Source organism: Melanerpes formicivorus, unplaced genomic scaffold (genome assembly GCF_026170545.1).
Source record: "Melanerpes formicivorus ecotype bairdi unplaced genomic scaffold, bMelFor1.0.p_v2 SCAF_8, whole genome shotgun sequence".
Lineage (NCBI taxonomy): Eukaryota > Metazoa > Chordata > Aves > Piciformes > Picidae > Melanerpes > Melanerpes formicivorus.
The window spans coordinates 10578019-10596915 of NW_027142360.1; the positions used below are offsets into that span (position 1 = coordinate 10578019).

At 48.8% G+C, this 18897-nt stretch overlaps 1 protein-coding gene across 1 annotated transcript in view; it reads left to right on the forward strand.

Moving 5' to 3' along the window:
* EPHA1 (EPH receptor A1) overlaps nt 1-18897 on the forward strand; it is a 37320-nt gene that overhangs the window by 7966 nt on the left and 10457 nt on the right. The window contains exons 3-6 of the mRNA XM_068142074.1: nt 6093-6368; nt 8009-8399; nt 17540-17695; nt 18513-18845. Coding sequence (XP_067998175.1) covers nt 6093-6368; nt 8009-8399; nt 17540-17695; nt 18513-18845 — 1156 coding nt within the window. The remainder of the gene's footprint in view (nt 1-6092; nt 6369-8008; nt 8400-17539; nt 17696-18512; nt 18846-18897) is intronic.

Here is an 18897-nt window from a genome sequence, read left to right on the forward strand (position 1 = left end):
ATGTCACCACACTTCTTTCATCATTGTCATTAAGTTGTCTTCCATGCCAGCAAAAGAACTTGCAAGAATATTGAGAAACTTCCAGTGAAGGGTCACAGGAGTCACCTGGAGTACTGCTGGAGCACCACTGAGGGGCTACTGGTTTTGACTGGCTGCTCTGGGTTACTGACTGACAGGTTTTTGTCAGCTATGTTGTAGCTGAAGAGAAGCTGCTTATCACACCATGGCAGGTGCCAGCATGATGTGTCTGTTATCACAGACTGCTCTCTGAGGTGCTGTTCTAAGAATACTCAGCTGGGCCTGTGATACACAACTGCCTTCAACTCTGAATCTGTTGCAGGAAGGGATTTTTGATCATGGTATCATGCAAATGCTGCTGTACCAAAGATACTCCACAGGCAAAAGTGCTGCCAGGGGTAGAAAACAAAACTGTTAGGGAGAGACCCTATAGCAGCCTTCCAGTACCTGGAGGGTGCCTTCAAGACAGCTGGGAAGGGACTTCTTACAAAGGCTTGTATTGACAGGATGAGAGGGAATGGATTGAAGCTTGAGGAGGGCAGATTTAGACTGGAGATTAGGAAGAAATTCTTTACAGTGAGACACTGGAACAGGTTGCCCAGGGGGATCATGAATGTTTCCCCCACCATGGAGGTGTTCAAGGCCCAGTTGGATAAGGCCTTGAGCAACTTTTACTAGTTGCTCAACCATGGCAGGGGGTTGGAACTAGATGATCTTTAAGGTCCCTTCCAACCTAAACCAATATATGAATATTAGCTGAATCTGTAATCTACAGCTGCCTTCAACACTGAACCTATGGCAGTGTAGGGACTCCTGGCCTCCTGCAGTGGAGACATGCATCTCAGTTCAGGAACTTTAAGCCTACTGGCGAGATGCTTCCCTTGTTATTCCTTCTTTAGATCTCCTACAAGTATCACATGAAGGGTGGGGGGTTGGAAGGGACCTATGAAGATCGAGTCCAGCCTGCTGCTAGAACAGGATCACATGGAATAAATCACACAGGAACACTTGCAGTTAGGTTTGGAATGCCTCCAGAGAAGGAGACTCCACAACCTCTCTGGCTAGCCTGGTCCAGCACTCTGCCACCCTCAAAGAGAACAGTTTTTCCATACATTTACCTTTCCCCAAGGATCTGCAGGCCACGCATTGGAAGCCACTGTGCTAAGCTAATGTTAAAGCAAATGTAACGGTGGTCAGGGCAGGCAGGCTGTTATGTGAGAGGCACGTCCCTGGCAAGGAGACTCCAGGTGTCCTGGAGATGAAGACAATGTTACTGTTGTGAGCAACAAGCTCCTTTGACTCCAGTCTGAGCCTAAGCATTTGCAATGCTGCTGTTCTCTGCTGCCTCAATCCCTAGCAGACTGCATCAGTATTAGTGAAGATGAACTTTGTATTCAGCATCATGGGAAGTTCATTGGATTGGGTTCTTTGCCCTAGAAAAAAGGCTATCATGGCTTAGCACTAGACTTGGTAGAGCTAGATAATGGTTGGACTGATGACCATAAAGACCTTTTCCAACCCAAAGCATTCTATGATTCTCTTCTGTGATTCTGTTGATGCCTGCAGAGTCTGAGGAAGTAGCTCCCAAGAAGACATAAAAACGGTCTCAGTTTGTTTCCATCCTATTCCTTATGGCAGATCCTAGGAAAAGTAGCCCACAGATAGCTGGAGGTGTCACAGGCTGTCCTAGGCAGGGTCCTTGGTAGAGGCCTAACCTAGAGAAGGCTTGTTTGTAGACAAAGCAGAGCAAGTTTCCTTAAGCTTCAGAACTTCAAAATGTATGCTCGGTCCAGAGCTGCTCAAGGCAGATGTTGGAAGGCTTGTACCTCATCTTATCTTGGGTTTTCACTTGTGTGGCAGACCATACCAACACTGTTTGCTACAATATCTGCTGAGGCCCCTACAGATTGTCATTCAGGTCATTTGGAACTACCTCCAGAAAGGCAGCTTGTCTCCAGCACCTTCGTTATACTGAATCCAACGTAGCAATGGAAGGAAAGCTGCCTTTCTGCTTCCCAAGCTTGCAGTGTTATGAGGTTACTGAGATAGAACTTTGGCTTTGAAGTTGTCATTCATTTAGCACTAATTGCTGTGCTGGAATTATGTTGCTCAGTATTCCACCACCACACCAGGGCTTCCAAGAAGAAACCCGTGCACTAAGTGCCTGTGTTAGTTTGTGGGTTCCTGAGGAGTACAGAACAGCCTTTTGTTCTCAAATTCACTGCCAACATCCTTAGACATTTTAGAAAGTCAAGTTACTAATTTATGGCCCTCTCCTCTTTTGCTTTTTTAGCAACTTTTTAAGAATTCTAAAAGGCTTTAAAAGTTTTAAGACAGGTTTAAAGGTAGTTTAAACTTAAAAACTTAGTAATTTAGTAAAAACTTAGTAGTTTAAACTTAAAAACTTAAATTTAAAGGAGTTTACAAAGGATTTTAAAGACCCAAAGAACTCCTTAGTTACCTGGAGCAGGCAATTGGACTAGGTGATTTGAGACAGGCAGCATGGCTTCACCCAGGGCAAGTCCTTCCTGATGAACCTGGTGGCTTTCTACCATGGTGGACAAGGGAAGACCAACAGATGTCATCCAACTGGACTTTTGTAAAGTGTTTGTTACAGTCCCCCACAACATCCTTCTCTCTAAGCTGGAGATTGGATTAGATTGGATTGGATTGGATTGGATGGGTGGACTGTGCAGTGGACAAGGAGTTGGCTGGATGATCACATCCAGAGGGTAGTGGTCAACAGCTCGCTGTCCAGATGGAGACAGGTGACAAGTGGTGTACTGGGACCAGTCTGTTCAAGACCTTCATCAATGATACAGATTGAGGCACCCCCAGCAAGTCTGCAGATGATACCAAGCTGAATGGTGTGGTTGATAAGACTGAAGGATGGGATGGGTGCCATGCAGTGGGACCTGGACAGGCTGGAGGTGAGCTGAGGAGAACCTCATGAGATTCAGGAAGGCAGAGTACAAGTTCCTGCACACAGGTCGTGATCTAGTGGAAGATGTCCCTGCTGACTGCAGGGGGCTTGGACTAGATGACCTTTGGAGGTCCCTTCCAACCCAAACCATTCCATGATTCCAGGGGTCTTTTCCAGCTTAGTCTTTCTGCAGCTTTGACTCTCCCAAGCCAGTTCTCTGTAATATCACAAACACACAGTGCAGTCACTGCTGACACGAGCAGCTCTGACTCGCACTGTCCTGCATTCCTCCTAGGTGAATCTTCCTCATCCTCTGGCTAAACTGAGGAGTGGAGCAAGGATACAGGAATTGCATGGGTAGGAAGTTAACATTATCAAACAAGGTTGATTCAGTGTCAGACAAGCTGGAGAGCCAAGTAATTAATATTGATCAGGGTGGACTTTGCCACAGCTGTTTATTAAGAACATGACATTAAATATTAGCCACAGCTGTTTATTAAGAACATGACATTAAATATTAGAGACATACACTTTGATTCTCCAGCAGAGCCTCTGAGGATGGGAGAGAGTTGCCTAGCAACTTCTGGACTCATCAGTCTTTCATTAAGTGTTGTAGGTAACAGTTTTCCTCCACTCCTTTGAATTTAAAAGCTTTACTCAATAATGAAGTCTGAGGCATATTTAACAGGAATTCCACATTGTTAGCATAAATAATATCCTCATGTTATATCCTTCACCTGTCAGCAGGAGAGGCTAGAAAAAACAACTCCCTTGTTACTTCTTTGCATGTTAAACTGTGCAGCAGTCAGTTCCAAGCATCCTTCCCCTGAAGAGCTCAGTCTGGAAGAAGCTGGGCTGAGATGAGATGAGAAATGTAGGAGCTAGCAGCTGGATTTTTTTTTCCCCAGCAGTAGAGTTTAAAGGAAGTTTTTCTGCTAGAGTGGTCACTATTGAAAAGGAAATTTTCCTTCCTTTCATTCACTTAAGTTTTGAAAATGGTATATTCAGGACATAGAATCATAGAATCAACAAGGTTGGAAAAGACCTCAGAGATCAAGTCCAACCTGTCACCCAAGACCTCATGAGTACTAGACCATGGCACCAAGTGCCACGTCCAATCCCTTCTTGAACACCTCCAGGGACAGTGACTCCACCACCTCCCTGGGCAGCACATTCCAATGGCTAACAACTCAGTTCTCTGTGAAGAACTTTCTCCTCACCTTGAGCCTAAACTTCCCCTGGTGCAACCTGAGACTGTGTCCTCTTGTTCTGGTGCTGGTTGCCTGGGAGAAGAGACCAACCCCCTCCTGGCTACAACCACCCTTCATGCATCATAACAGCTCATGTCTTTCAGAGAGATACACAAAACCTGTTTGCTAGTGACACTTGTCTGTGGTATTGCTTTAGGAGAAACTGCTGATGGAAACTTCCCTAGTTCATGGCCTTAAAGTGGAGTTATGCCTTTCCCACCATCTCAGGGGAGGCAGACGCACAAGGAAGAATGCTTCTAAAAGCCAGTCCTACCATTGGCAGTTCCTCATGAAAGCTACTTTGCTTTTATTCTCCTTTCTGACTTCAGTGTTGTGAATTCAGTTCTGCAGCACTTTCCAGATTTTCAGTGCACTAGTGCCAGAGGTGATTAAGTGGTTGCCTCTTCTGCCTGATCAGTTGGAACTGATCTCTCTTCCTATCCGAAGTGCTTTGACCTCCGGTATGTGAAATGAGTGTAAATCCTGTGTGGTGCTGGTATATGCCAGCTGGATCAGATTAAGAAGGTGGGGTAACACTGGGGACTAATTACATGGAGAGAAAGGAAACAAGAAGGGGCACATAGATACCATCTGCAGAACTTCCTGAGAGAAGTCTGCTAGTAATGGGCTTAGGTAACTGTCTGAAATCAGCCAGACAGGAGCTTGTGCTATAGGGAGGGCTTGCTGGCTTGGATAAAGCATTCAGATAGTTTTCAGAGTGGGACTGCACAGGAGGCATGCTCTAAATCATGGTATAAGAGCAGGGCCTACTTTGGCACTCTGAGGATTCCATCTCTTGTGTTCAGCTAGCAGAGTGACCTGAGCTATGGGATGAGAAGCTAGGAGAGACTGCCTGGTTGTGCTGTGAGCACAGGAGGTGGTGGTGCTGGGGGAATGTGTGAATCTCACAGCCTGTGAGACTTGACAAGCCCAGGGTAATACTGAGGCCTTGTTTGAATTGCATCTTAACTTGGGGTGTGATTTAAAACCAGGGTGCTTAAACTTGTGCCAGTACCTATGTGGGCACTTGTTTCAATTTAATTTGAAGCATATTTCAAGCATAATGAGAAAGGCATGGGGGGAAAGGGATCTAAGTCATATTCCCTGTGGACAAAACCTTGCTTTCCAAGTTTTCCATTCCCACATGTGACTTACTCAAAAGTGAATACTCTTTGCATTTTGTGTCTGACCTGGGGCGAGGAAACAAAGCTACAGCTACATAAAATTCAGCAGTAGTGAATGTTAAAACACATAGCAAATCCTGCTGGATTCATACAAACAGTATCAGTGAGGTCACAGAATGAGCTAGGCCTTCATTTGCCTGGGGAAGAAGCAGAACCTGGTAGGATGTCAGGAAAATCAGCTGAGTTTAGATAGTTAAATCAAGGTTTGCAAAACATCACACTTAAAGAAGCATGAGCTCCAAATTAATGAGCATTTGCTTTAGCACAGCCCTTTTGCAATGGCCCTTCCCCTTGTGTTGGGCTGTCTCTTTCCTTACCCTAAAGAGCTATGCATTGTTTTCAGGGTCAGATGTATACTCTGAATGGAAAGGGTGGCCAGTCCATGGGAGTGTGGGGCTTTTTCTCAAGCCAAGGCAGTGTATGAAAGAAGGAAATTTGAACCAAGGCAGGATGCAGGGCATGCCCATGCACAGTGGCTCCCTTCAGTTCAGCATAGGTCAGATCCTAATTACAGTGTCCTCTTTGCTCCTTATGTGAAGAGTTCAGGCAGGCAGAAGGCTGCAGAGCAGTGCAAGGTTTGCTTGATGTAGGAGACCTTCTAGCTAGCAAAGCTTTAAGTGCTGAATCTTATATGGGTGTGGATCTTTTAGGCAAGTTTTTGCCTAAATTGGTTCTCTCATCTGTCTAACCATGTGTTTTCTTCTCCTCTGGGAGCAGTGGAGTGAAGTGCAGCAGATGATAAATGGTACCCCAGTGTACATGTACCAGGACTGCAGTGTGCTGTCTGAGGATGACACTGACCACTGGCTTCGCACCAACTGGATTTATCGGGGAGATGCAGCCTCCCGCGTTTACGTGGAGCTGAAGTTTACTGTGAGGGACTGCAAGAGCTTCAAAGGGGAAGTGGTGACCTGCAAAGAGACCTTCAACCTTTACTACATGGAGTCTGAACAAGATGTGGGCATCCAGTTCCGCCGCCCGCTCTTCATCAAGGTCTGTAGCACTGGGGGTGAGGACCGAGTTAGATCTTTCAGCTTAACTAGGTGTGTCTTGCTGGCTGGAGGAGGCCAGCAGAACTGGCATCTGGGGTGGGGCAGGGATAAGCTTTGCCCTTAGAATAAACTTTGCCCCCAGTGCCCTCTGTGATGCTTGGAGCAGGCTTTGCTGCAGAGACACAGGAGTTCAGACTTTGTTCTGTGCAAGCACTTACTTAACTGGACACCAGTAAGGATTCTGAAGGGCTCTAACAGTGCTGGATGTCTGCACCAGATTTTACAAGTAGCAGAGCAAAGGCCAAGAGGAATTTAACTTGACTTAGCTAATAAAGCAAGATTAGAGCAAGTGAAGAACAGAATCCAGGCTCTATGTCCCTGATGTTATGCCATGCAGGGTCTTGTTTTGCAGAACTGAAGGTGATGGCTTGCTGTAATGAAGCTTTTCCTTGTGTGAAAGCATTTAACACCACTGGATTCTAACTGCTGTTTCCCCCAGCACAATTCCCTCTTGTCCTGGAAACATTTGACTTGCAGAACAGGAAGCCTCAGGTGTTCTTTAGAGGAAATTCTGTAACCTAGTTCTGTCCTAAAAGAACCACAGAACTAAGTTATTTGACTGCCCTTTCCTCTGCAGTTTAAATGGCATGTGATGGAAAAACCCAAACCATAAAGGCTGCCACAGGCAGAGCAGGACCCTAGCAACTGCTGCTCCTCCCTCCCCAGTGCTCCTCTTCCTCCCTTGCAGCTTACAATGTGGCTTTGTACAATACCTCCACAAATCCTAAACCTGCCTTATGATCCCACTCAAATGCAGCTGCTGTGCAGATCCTTTCATCTGCCTTCCAGCTACAGAGAGTGGGTGGGATCATGCAATGAGAAGGGGCCTGGAGTGGAGAGAATTAGTTATGAGGCTCTCCCTCTGAGAAGAAAGGCACCTGGAACCCAGCTCTTCACATCACATGATGCCACAGAGGCCTTTCCCCTCTGCCCAAGCACTGAAAGCATCTCACTTTCATCCTCTGTTTGCTGAGGCAGTGGGAATGTAAGAGCATGGGAGAACTTTTCACCTAACAATCTAGAATGCTGAAATATGTTTAGCACTGCCTGAGAAGCACCTTGCAGTAGAGGATCTGATCTGCATCAAGGACAGCTTAGAAGCAGGTGGCTGTCATTCACTGGTCAGTTTAAAAAACACAACTCTAAGTAGTGCTGCAATTTTACTGCATGCAATTTGCAGAGCAACATACCACAAAAGAGAGCTTTTTCTTCTTTGGGGACAGTTCCTAAAGACCTCTGAGATCAGAGATCCAGAACATAGGGCTTTAGCAGGGGATTGGACTAGATGATGGCTGGAGGCCCCTTCCAAACCCAATTCTGTGATTCTGCACTGTATAAGACTAGTGAACCACTGTAAAAGAGTTGAAAGGAGATAATGGAAGGCATGTAGGCAGGAAGGGATGTGGGCCCCATTGCAAATGCCTCCTTCAAGTGCAAAGCAAGCATGCCGTGCTCTGGCACTGTGAGCAGCTGACCATCCAGGCTCTGAAAGACCTCAGTGTAAAAGAAGTTTGAGAGCCATGGGTGTCTCAGCTGCCAGTGCCTGCTCAGGTGTTACAGCTGTGGCCTTCTCCCCCTCAGCTCAACACCGTGGCAGCAGATCGCAGCTTCACAAGCAGAGACATCGAGTCGGGCGCCATGCAGCTGAACACGGAGGTGTGCCCCATCGGGAAGCTGTCCCACCGGGGCTTCTACCTGGCCTTCCAGAACTCCGGGGCCTGCATCGCCATGGTGTCCGTCCGTGTCTACTACAAGACCTGCCCGGAGGCCGTGCGCGGCCTGGCCCGCTTTCCAGAGACGCTGGCGGGCTCGGAGGGGCTGACGGAAGTCCCCGGGGTCTGCGTGGAGGACGCAGCTGAAGAAGTGGGCTCCGCGCCCCGGATGCACTGCAGCACGGACGGGGAGTGGCTGGTACCCATGGGCCGGTGCCTTTGTGCCGTGGGCTTTGAGGAAGTCAATGGGAGCTGCGTAGGTGAGTATGCAGACAGACGCTGGCAGCGGGCCACGGGAGAGCTTCCAGGCAGCTAGAGATCAGACCATCTGTAAGCGTAAAGTGGGACTGGGGGAGTTGGTGTGGTCTGCCTCTTCTCTTGCCCGCTCTCTGTGCCTGCCAGGTGCGTCGTACACCTTTCCCTCCTTAGCTTCTGCTTTTGAGTTGTGATTTTTCTCCTCATGTCAGGTGTACGACTTGCACAGAGCTCTCCACTCCCTCTTGGGCTTCATCCAGGAGCCTTCAGCTCTGGAGCTGGTTTCTGGGAGCTGTAACTGTGATTGACGCTGACTTACTCAACAACTGGTTCCTAACCCTTACAGGGCAGCCTTGTTCTCTCAGGGCAGACGTGTCAGATGCACAAGCAGGGTATGTGTCCCGTGACTAGAAGGCTGACAGACAGAGCAGGGCAAGTTTCTTCTGTGTCCCCTTCTGCTTGGACTGGGGTGGCTCTTCTGTCTTGGGAAATGATGCAGAGCACCTTGCACAATGCCACGGGTGTCTGGTGCATTTCTGAGGAAGAGCAATTGGCAAGCATAGGAGTCCTTGGAGTTCAGGAGCCACAGAGAGCCATGGCTGTTGGAGTGAACAATGCAGGGCTCTCCTTTGCCACAGAGGGAACAAGATTTAGCTTCTTAGGGCACCCCAGAATGTTTGTCAGGGGAGAGGATGTGTGGTGTTTTGGAGGCTGTGTATTACTGCAAAGAGGGAGGCAATAGCACATCTCTGCTCTTGTTGGCAAAGCCATACAGCACAAAGCTAAAGCAGACAGAAAAAGGAATTCATGCACTGCTCTCAGGGTCAGCAGCTGCCCTGCTTCTCTGCTTTGTTCTACCTTTTCTTTGCTGCAACAATATGGTGCCTCTGTGAATCCTTACTGCTTGTTGCTCGTTTTGCTTGGGGAGCTGGAGAAGGTTGAAGCACAAGATCCTCCAGCAACCACCTCTTCTTGCACAGCCCAGCCAGTTTTTCCACTTGCTCTCCCCACCCTCCTGAGAGCACTGCCCTGGGAAGGGGCAGGGAAGCTGTCATGTCTGGACAAGTCCTGACTGCTATCACAGCACAGATTAATTCTACATCTGTGCTTTCATCCCACTCTGCCCAAGTACAGCTGCAGCCAAAATTGTCTTCTCTATGATCAGTAAGCACTGGGGAGGTCTCCCAGGAGAGGAGGGGAAGAGGGGAGAACCTAGAAGGGGGAAGGAGGGTCCACAACAGTGTCTTACTGGAGGATTAGAGAAGGTGTATGTAGGTTGCCTGCTGGTGGTACCTTGGTGTCCTCTCCATTCATTGGAAAAAACAGGCATTGTGCAAAGGACTGGGAACAATCCAGGTCAGGATAAAGACTGATGTCACAGCTTCTACTTTGTCCTCATTTAATAATGCTTAACACAGACCCAGGGGTCTTGCTCTGAACTCACCAGACCAAGGGACTGGAGGATCTCCCCAACAAAACTTCCATGGTCCTCAAGATCCTGTGAAACTCCTGAGCATCAGACACAGTCTGATGTGGGTCACCATAATGGAGACCCCAGCTCCTCCCTGCTGGGGCTGGCACTAAGGAGCAGCCATTGCATTATTAGAGAGCTGTGCAAGTTTGGGTGCTGGAGGCATCCCCACAAACCCAGCACACACCAAGAGAACTTCCTGGCAGTTATTTGTACAGTGAGATGTAGTAGCTACACCTCATGGCAACACCTGCTAACCATCCATGGGGCAGTCTCTTGCTTGCTGCACACTGAAGGTCCAGCTTCTCTTGAATTCACTGGGCATGCTCAGAGGGTGAAGGATTCATTTTAGGCAGGGGTCTTCCAGCTAGGAGCTGTGGTCTCTAACAATCTCTGATGGTGTTCAGGAGAGAAGCCTTTCTTGAACTTTATTTCAGCCTGTGAATTCTTTTTGCTTATATGGTTTTAAGTTAGATTATCATGTTGTTTGTCAGGTCCTGAACCATCTCCACTGGTTCTTGCTGGCTTTGAAGGTCACTTTGTTAATTAAGGGCTGATCTATGTGGATGCTTTGCTGATATGGATGCAAAGACTCTTTGTTAGTTCCAAGCAATAAGGATGTCCAAGGCTTGGGTCAGAGCAATCAATTCAGCTTTGTGAAGGAATATGTTTGCTGGTAATGGTCTCACTTCGATTTCACCCTCTAGAGTAACCACAGCGTAGCTAACCTTTCATTCTCCCTTTATTGCCAAGCTTCCCATTGCTCCAGTTCTTCTGCCATTATCTTATCAATGTTTGTAGGGCTTGTTTTTAAGTCCCTGTGGGAGTTGTGTCCAGCATAATTCCTCCAGTTGTTGAGCTTTCTTGTTCAAAAAACGATTAATTTGTTCCTCCAACGGACTATAAAAGAAAGATTATTTAAGTCCCATACTGTTAAATAGATATTAGTCAACTACTGTTATTGATACTATATAAAGATGAGGTCCTGCCAGGAGTAGATCCATCACAGTCTTACTGACAGCCCTTAGAACTTTTACCCATTTTGAGGAACATGGACTGGTACAGCTGGAGCACTGTATTTGAACTGGCACACCCATAATGATCTGCATTTCAAGGAACTGATGACTGTGGGCTCCAATCCCACCCAAGCTTCCAATTCTGAAGAGTATTGTTTGCATCTTGCCAGTTTCACCCTTGGTTTCAGTTCTACTCTTACCGGTTCTGCTGATTTGGCTCTTCTGGGCTTCTCGGTTGCCCACACAAGAAGGAATCCCCACACTGATTGTTTTGGGAGGGATCTCTCTCTGGTCTTCCTGTTCGATGTTCCCTGTCTGAGAGGATTCCTCTGGCATCTATACTTGTGCTCTCCATTATTAGTTGAAACATGGGCTTGAACTTTATTCCAGTTCAAAAGTTATTTGTGCTCCTAATTTGTTTAATTAGTCACTTCCATCAGAGGTAACAGACATTCTAACATCTAGAGAAACTCGTCTCTTAGTTTAATGTCTCCAACTGAAAGTGCCATAGGCTGTGGAAAAAAAATTGCATGGAGTCTCCACCCCTGTGGCACCAGCAGCATTTATTTTCCTTTTCCCTATAGGTCCTGTAAAGCTATTTGTTATTAAATAAGTAACTTTTATCAATCGAAATAATTCATTATTTTATTCCCCAGGTTAACTGGAACCAGAGGACCAGAGCAGATTCCTCTGGTCCCCTTCAGTCTTAATTCAGTTTCTGCCACTATTCCAGCTGCTTCCTTTGTTGGGCATTCTCTTTTTCAGTGTCTCTTCTTCCTGTAGTAAGCACAGTGATTCCTAAAGGAAGGTCACAACCAGCATTGCCTTCATGACCTCCACCTCTGCCTCTCAGTCTTCCTCAAACACTTCCTCTGGCTCTTTCTGCAACTTGTCTTCATTTCTCTTTTTCCTTCCCCTTGTTCTATTAGTGTGCAATTGTCATCATCCAGTCTTCTCCTTCTGCAGTTTGTTTTGACTGTTGGATGCTGACTGACCAACAAACAACACATTGAACAGGTTCATATTGCCAGCATCCTCTGCAGTCAAATCTGCCCACTTTAAGGCTACCTCACACAATGCCTCTTCATCCAGTTTAGGCAAATTGTAGGGTTCTCTAGTCCATCTTAACTTCCATACAGAATGAAGTCTTGATATTCCATTAGACTTTCCAATTCATCAGCTCTATCAGGATTCCATTTCATATCCTCCCTGAGGAGATACAAAGTTGGGTACATGCTTCTGAGCCACTTTCTCTGCTGCCTTATCCCAGACTGGCTATTTTTGCTCTGGAGTAAACAAGTTCCAGCAGAGCCTGTGTGTCTTCCCACTTAGGATTGTGGATCTTCATTCCAGTTTAACAGCACTCTAGATGCATACAGACTGGTTTCCTGCAGGTCCCACAGCCTGGCTAAGAGGGGCCAGAATCACAGCTCTTTGTCCCCGAGTCCTTCTAGACACCAGACTGGCAGTGTCAGTTTCTTCCTCACTAGAAGATTCTGATGCTGTCTGTCACAGCATGGGGAGCTGCCAGCAGTCAAAGGCAGCCCTGTTTCAGCTAGAACTACTGAAGCCAGGTTAAAACAACACACATGCAGCTTCCCACAGGCTATAGTGCCCAAGTGAGTGTCTTTGGCATTTGTTTTGCAGTTAATTAGGCAAAGTCTATACCCCTAAGTACGATACTGAGTCAAACGGAACACATGCTCAGCATCCACAACTGTGTTACTCAATCCTCCACACAAAATCATGCAGACATCTCATAGAAAATCACAGAGCCAGGGTTAGAATATTAAAAACAAACCAAAAAACCCCCAACCAAATACAAATCAACCCCCCCAAAAAACACACAAAAATCTCTGAACAGAGCAGAGATGAGGATGATTGAAGGACTGTGCCCCAGCTCCTCCTCCCAGCAAGAGCTGCACACTCAACATCTACCTTAACCTCAGCTGGCATCACTCTCACTGCCATAGACTAGCACCCCTGCAAGGATCTTGGTCCCTGACCCTGCCAGGTGCTGCTACTCAAGAATTACCAACTCAAGCTCATTTCTCATTACTACACATCCAAGTCAGTTCACACAATTAACACTTGTTTCATGATCATTGCTTAAAAGACATCCCAGAGGCAACTTCTTTAAGATAATTCTCTCAGACCCCTTAGACAACTGACTGGACCCCACAGTAAAACCAACCAACCAACCAAATTACACACTACTCTGCCTAATGAAAGAGACCATGCTAATTACAGTTCTGAATATGACAGTAACCTGTACAGTTCTGAACACAGCCATAACCTGTACCCTGGCTGGCACTCAGTAACATGCCATCAAGCCTTTGCACCTGGGCTGGCACTCCAGGAGTCCCCATAATAGTGTGCAATTAAGCCTTGATTCCCAGTCCAGACGCTTTCTCTATCCTTTATGCCCTGATCCCTTAGGAAAGCATTTCCTGAATTATGACTAGGTTCATCCTTTAATAATGCTTAACACAGACCCAGGGGTCTTGCTCTGAACTCACCAGACCAAGGGACTGGAGGATCTCCCCAACAAAACTTCCATGGTCCTCAAGATCCTGTGAAACTCCTGAGCATCAGACACAGTCTGATGTGGGTCACCAAAACTGTCACCATAATGGAGACCCCAGCTCCTCCCTGCTGGGGCTGGCACTAAGGAGCAGCCATTGCTTTATTAGAGAGCTGTGCAAGTTTGGGTGCTGGGGGCATCCCCACAAACCCAGCACACACCAAGAGAACTTCCTGGCAGTTATTTGTACAGTGAGATGTAGTAGCTACACCTCATGGCAACACCTGCTAACCATCCATGGGGCAGTCCAGCAGCTGAAGGTCCAGCTTCTCTTGAATTCACTGGGCATGCTCAGAGGGTGAGGGGTTCATTTTAGGCAGGGGTCTTCCAGCTAGGAGCTGTGGTCTCTAGCAATCTCTGATGGTGTTCAGGAGAGAAGCCTTTCTTGAACATTGTTTCACACTTTGAAGTCCTTTTGCTTATATGGTTTTAAGTTAGATTATCATGTTGTTTGTCAGGTCCTGGACCATATCCACTGGTTCTTGCTGGCTTTGAAGGTCACTTTGCTAGTTAAGGGCTGATCTATGTGGATGCTTTGCTGGTATGGATGCAAAGACTCTTTGTTTGTTGCAGGCAATAAGGATGTGGTTAAATTGCTGAGATGGCACAAGCAGTCCAAGCTGATTTACATTTGTAAACGTTTTTCAACAGTTCCAAGTTTTGCCTTAAGTAGGAACTAAAAATGAGGAAAGCTGAAGCCTTAACTCATTAACAGGGAGGAGAACCTGTCCTCTGTTACAGCACAGGAGGGAACAGAAAGCCAGAGGCTGAGATTCTTAACTGGTTCACTCAACAGCTCAGTAAACTCTTATCCATGTAAGATTTTCCCAGGTATAGAATAGATCAACTATCCTATAATCTCAGAAAAACTGTACCTGCCCAGTGTATCCTATCTCAGCCTCTCATTGTGTTGCAGGCTTTGCTGTTGTTCTGTGATTAATTTCCTCACATATGTAACTGACTGTGAACAGGAAGGCTGGCTGTGTCCCTGTGCTCCCTGAAAGCCCAGGTCTGCAAGACTGCTCAGTGCTTGCTGGCCCAGAATGTTAGGGATTGGCAGTGACCCCTGAAGCTCATCTAGTCCACCTGCTAGAGCAGGATCACCTGAAGCAAATCACACAGGAACACATCCAGGGGGGTTTGGAATGCTTCCAGGGAGGGAGACTCCACGACCTCTCTGGGCAGCCTGCTCCTGTGCCCTGCCACCCTCCTAGTGAAGAATAAGGATAAAGAAGATGGAGTGAAGATAGCACCCCAGCCATCCTCTCAGCTCCCTGGTGCCCGGCCAGTAGTCTGGAGCAGGCCCTTTCGCAGGCTTGTTTTTCCCGTCCTGTTGCCTGGAGCGGGTGCCCATGGCTCAGGGAAAACAGGTGTGGGGGACCATGGGGCCGTGGCGGGAGCTGGGACTGCTTGCCGTGCTCCGCCCGCGCTGGTTGCGCTCCTCGGTGGGCCGAGGGCAGCCTCTCCTTTGCTTCTGCCCAGGGAGCTCAAGGTCTCCAGGCAGGGAGACAAGCAGCGCTCGGAGGCAGGCAGCGCTGGGAGCCGGCCTGCCGCCCGCCGGGGTAGCCTGCTCCCCTTGCCATACCACAGGCGTGGGCCGTCGCTTGCCGCTGTCTGCTTGCCCCGTCCCCCGGAGGGGGTTTCACACCGCCTACGGGGCGGGTCGGGCCCCGGCGGGCGCTGCGGCTTGGCCGCCTCGCTTGCGGCCCGCAGCCGCCGGTGCTGTGCGGCCCCCTGCAGGCCGCCGCCGGTACGGCAGGCTGGTGGGCCCAGCTTGCTGCGATGGGGAAGCCGAGGCGCCGGGCGCCGATCCGCAGCGCCCGGTTCGGTCAGACGGCGGCCGCGACCCGGGGCCACAGGCCGGGACGGGGCAGCAGGCACCTGCCCAGAGGCGCCGGGCCGCGTCCTCTCGGGCCTCCAGGGTTCGCCCTGGCTGCGGGGCAGGGCTGTGCCCGCCGCTCCCTGGGCGCTGGTCGGGGCTGGCATGGGCTTGCGTGGGCCGCAGGCCCGATACGGGATGGCCTCATGCCCACTGCCCGCCTCCATTGCAGCGTATCCAGACCCGAGGCTGCGGCCGTGCTGGCGTCTGGGGCGTGCGGGCTGCCTCCGCGCCGGCCTGCACCTCCTTTCCTGCTTCAGTGCACAGAGGTAGAGATGGCCTGGGGTGCTGTCACCCGGTCCAGCCAGCTGCTGCCTGCCTACCAGCCTGCTGGGTTTGTCCCTTTGCCCAAATGCTCCCCGGTGCAGCTCCCTCCCTGCACTCCCTCTGCAGTCTTCCTGCAGTGCAGCTCTTCTGCTTGAAGGGTTTCACCAGCGGGTGAAGGGGCTGGGGGCAGGAGCAGCACCAGAGCATAGGCCTGGAGGAGCAGAAGTTGCAGTTCTCTTGGGGCTAGCTACTCTTGCAAAGATCCCCAAGCCCAGTTTTCCCAGACTGTCTGGTAAGAAGAGGCTGCATATATTGTCACATATTTATGGCAGGTAGTATTATCCAGGGAACATTAGAACCTCTGTGTTATACAAGTCTGTGCTCTGATTCATTGTTTTTTCATGGTGCTGTCAAAGCTCTCCTGAACCCAACTGACCCAGTGTCTGAAATTTCAAAATCTTGTGCTGGAGCAAAGCAGCAGGAGGCAAGAAAGCTTTCATCTTCCCTGCAGCACATAGAAGTGTTCTCAGTTGTGAGTAGCCTCATTCCTATCACCTGTAAATCAAAGTAGCTTTTCTTCTTGCCTGATTCTCAGGAAGATGATTTGATCTGGAATAGAAATGGGATCTCTTCGGGCTGGTGACAGTGCTTGAGCTTTTGAATTCTTTCAGGAGTCTTTGCTGTCACTGCCCCCAGTCTCTTGGTTATAGCTTATGATGGCAAACTCCTGAGTGGTTCTGTTATTTCCTGAAACTGGAAGGTGCTGGTTGCTCCTGTTTCTTGTGATTGTTTCTCCTTTCTGTGCTCTTTAGGCTTCACTGCTGCAAATCTTTTTGACCTGTATACTGTCACAGTATCCCTAAGTGGTTGTGCCATGGTATTGCTATGCAACTGGTAGGCTAGTTGTCATGATGCAGTGTTAATGGGGCAGCCTGCCTGCCATCCCAGGGCATGAAGAGGGACCAGCAGAAAAGAGATGAGGCCCCTTCTCTGATGATAATTCAGAGAGAGGTCTCAGCATACAGCGAGGATAGTGACTCTACCTGAGACTGATGGTGAGGAGTCTGGTTTGGCCTTTGTTAGTGGGTATTTTTTTTAGGTCACTCAGGTGTTCATCTGTGGCTGGAATGGTTTTTGTCTTCTGGATAGGGATCATTTCTTACACTATGCTACACCACACTAAGCCTTTTGTGTCAGGCTGCTAAGCAGATGGCTTTCTCTGTTGAGATCTCCTGGGGGGTTATACAGAACACTGTTGCTTTTATAGTGCAATATGAAAGAGTTAATTCCCTCAAACTAAATGCAAGGTGGTAGAGTGGCAGAAAATCAGTGTCTGCGTTCCTCAACCATATGATTAGTGATAGGTTGTTTCTTTACCTGAAGAACATTTGATAGATTCATTAAGCACAGGTTGGTAAATATTAAGTTCACAGGTTACTTCAGCTTCTGTCACTTAACTTCTCCTTGCTCCATGCTAACAGAGGTGAAGCATTGGCCTTGAGATAGCTGGTAGGCAGAGCAGTAGATCAAGCTAGCAGCAGTGCAGTAAGCCCAAAGTGCCAGATGTGGCTGCTTCCTGTGTAGAACTGGAAACAGCAAGTCTGTGGCAGCTGTTCCCTTGAAATCTGTGTTGGCTGCATAGCTGTTGCACTCAGTGCTGTTAGGTGACCTGTTCGTGACTTAGATGTTCCCCAGGGCCCTGCTAGGCGATGCTTATAAACCCTTGACAGGACAAAAGATGCTTCTGCTAAAAAGCCCACTGGCTACCCCATATGAAACCAGCAAGCAGAGGACTCCAGAGGTCCCTTCCAACATAAACACTTCTGTGAGCTATGATAATGGAAGGAAAGCAAGCAGATGAAAGAATGGTCAGGAAGCTGCCCCAGGCTGGTTACTCGTTGACCATGTGTTGCCTTGTCCCTTCACAGCCTGCCAGCGAGGGTTCTACCGTCACTCCCTGGAGAACGAGCGCTGCCTGAAGTGTCCTCCCAACAGCCTGTCCAGCGAGGCAGGGGCTACAACCTGTGCCTGCAACCCGGGCTTCTACCGAGCGCCCGCCGAGGGCCAGAACGTTGCTTGTACCCGTGAGTCATGGAGGGGACAGTGCAGGGGCTGTGCACACTGGGCATGAACTCAGTGAGGCCAGCTCTGCAGGGAGGAATTGAAGGATGTAGGTGGAGGGAAAATTGGACAGGAGTTGGCCATGTGTGCTTGCTGCCTAGAAAGCCAGTCATGTTCTGGGCTGCATCAAAAGAAACATGGCCAGCAGGTCAAGGGAGGGGAATCTCTGCCTCCACTCTGCTTTGGTATGACCTGTCCTGGGGTACTGCATCCAGCTCTGGGGGTCCCCAGAACAAAAGAGACATGGACTTGTTACAGTGAGTCTAGCAGAGGGCTTTAGTGCAGCCTTTAAAGGGGGGAGAGATGGAGAAATTAATTTTACCAGGGCCTGTAGTGACAGGACAAGGGACAACAGTTTTAAACTGAAAGAGGGTATGTTTAGATGGGACATACAGAAGGATTTTTTACAGTGGGGGTGATGAGACACTGGAGCAGATTGCTTAGAGAAATTGTGATGCCTCATCCCTGGAAACATTCAAGGTCAGGTTGTGTGGGACTCTCAGTAACCTGATCTGATAGAAGAGGTCCCTGCTCATGGCAGTGGAGTTGGATTAGATGATCTTTAAAGGTCCCTTCTAACCCAAATCATTCTTTGATTCTATGGAGAGAAGGGGATTAAATGAAACAAAATGTTGGGAAATAGGGATGAGAAATCAGAGAGGGGGAAGGTGGGAGGACAGAGGGCTGCATCCATTCAAAGTGCATCAGCAGGTGGAAAACTGCCACAATGCTTCGAGTGCTGACAGCTGGGTCTAATGCTCTCTCTCATGCTTCTTGCAGGCCCTCCCTCAGCTCCTCGCAACGTCAGCTTCTCCCTCGTTGGCACACAGCTGAGTCTGTGGTGGCAGCCCCCCAGCGATCACGGCGGGCGCAAAGACCTGACCTACGCCGTCGGCTGCCAGCGCTGCCACTTCCTGTCCTGCGAGCCCTGCGAGGCTGCCGTGGTGTTCTCCCCCAGTGCCTCCGGCCTCATCAAGCCTGCTGTGGATGTGGATGGCCTCGAAGCTTACACCAACTACACCTTCACAGTGGAAGCTCAGAATGGTGTCTCAGGAATGGGACCTGCTCCACAGAGAACTTCTCCAGCTGTCTGGGTTGCAGTTGGGCATGCAGGTTAGCAAAAGCAGGGAGAAGCTATTCCTGCTCTTCAGGGAAAGGAAGTGGA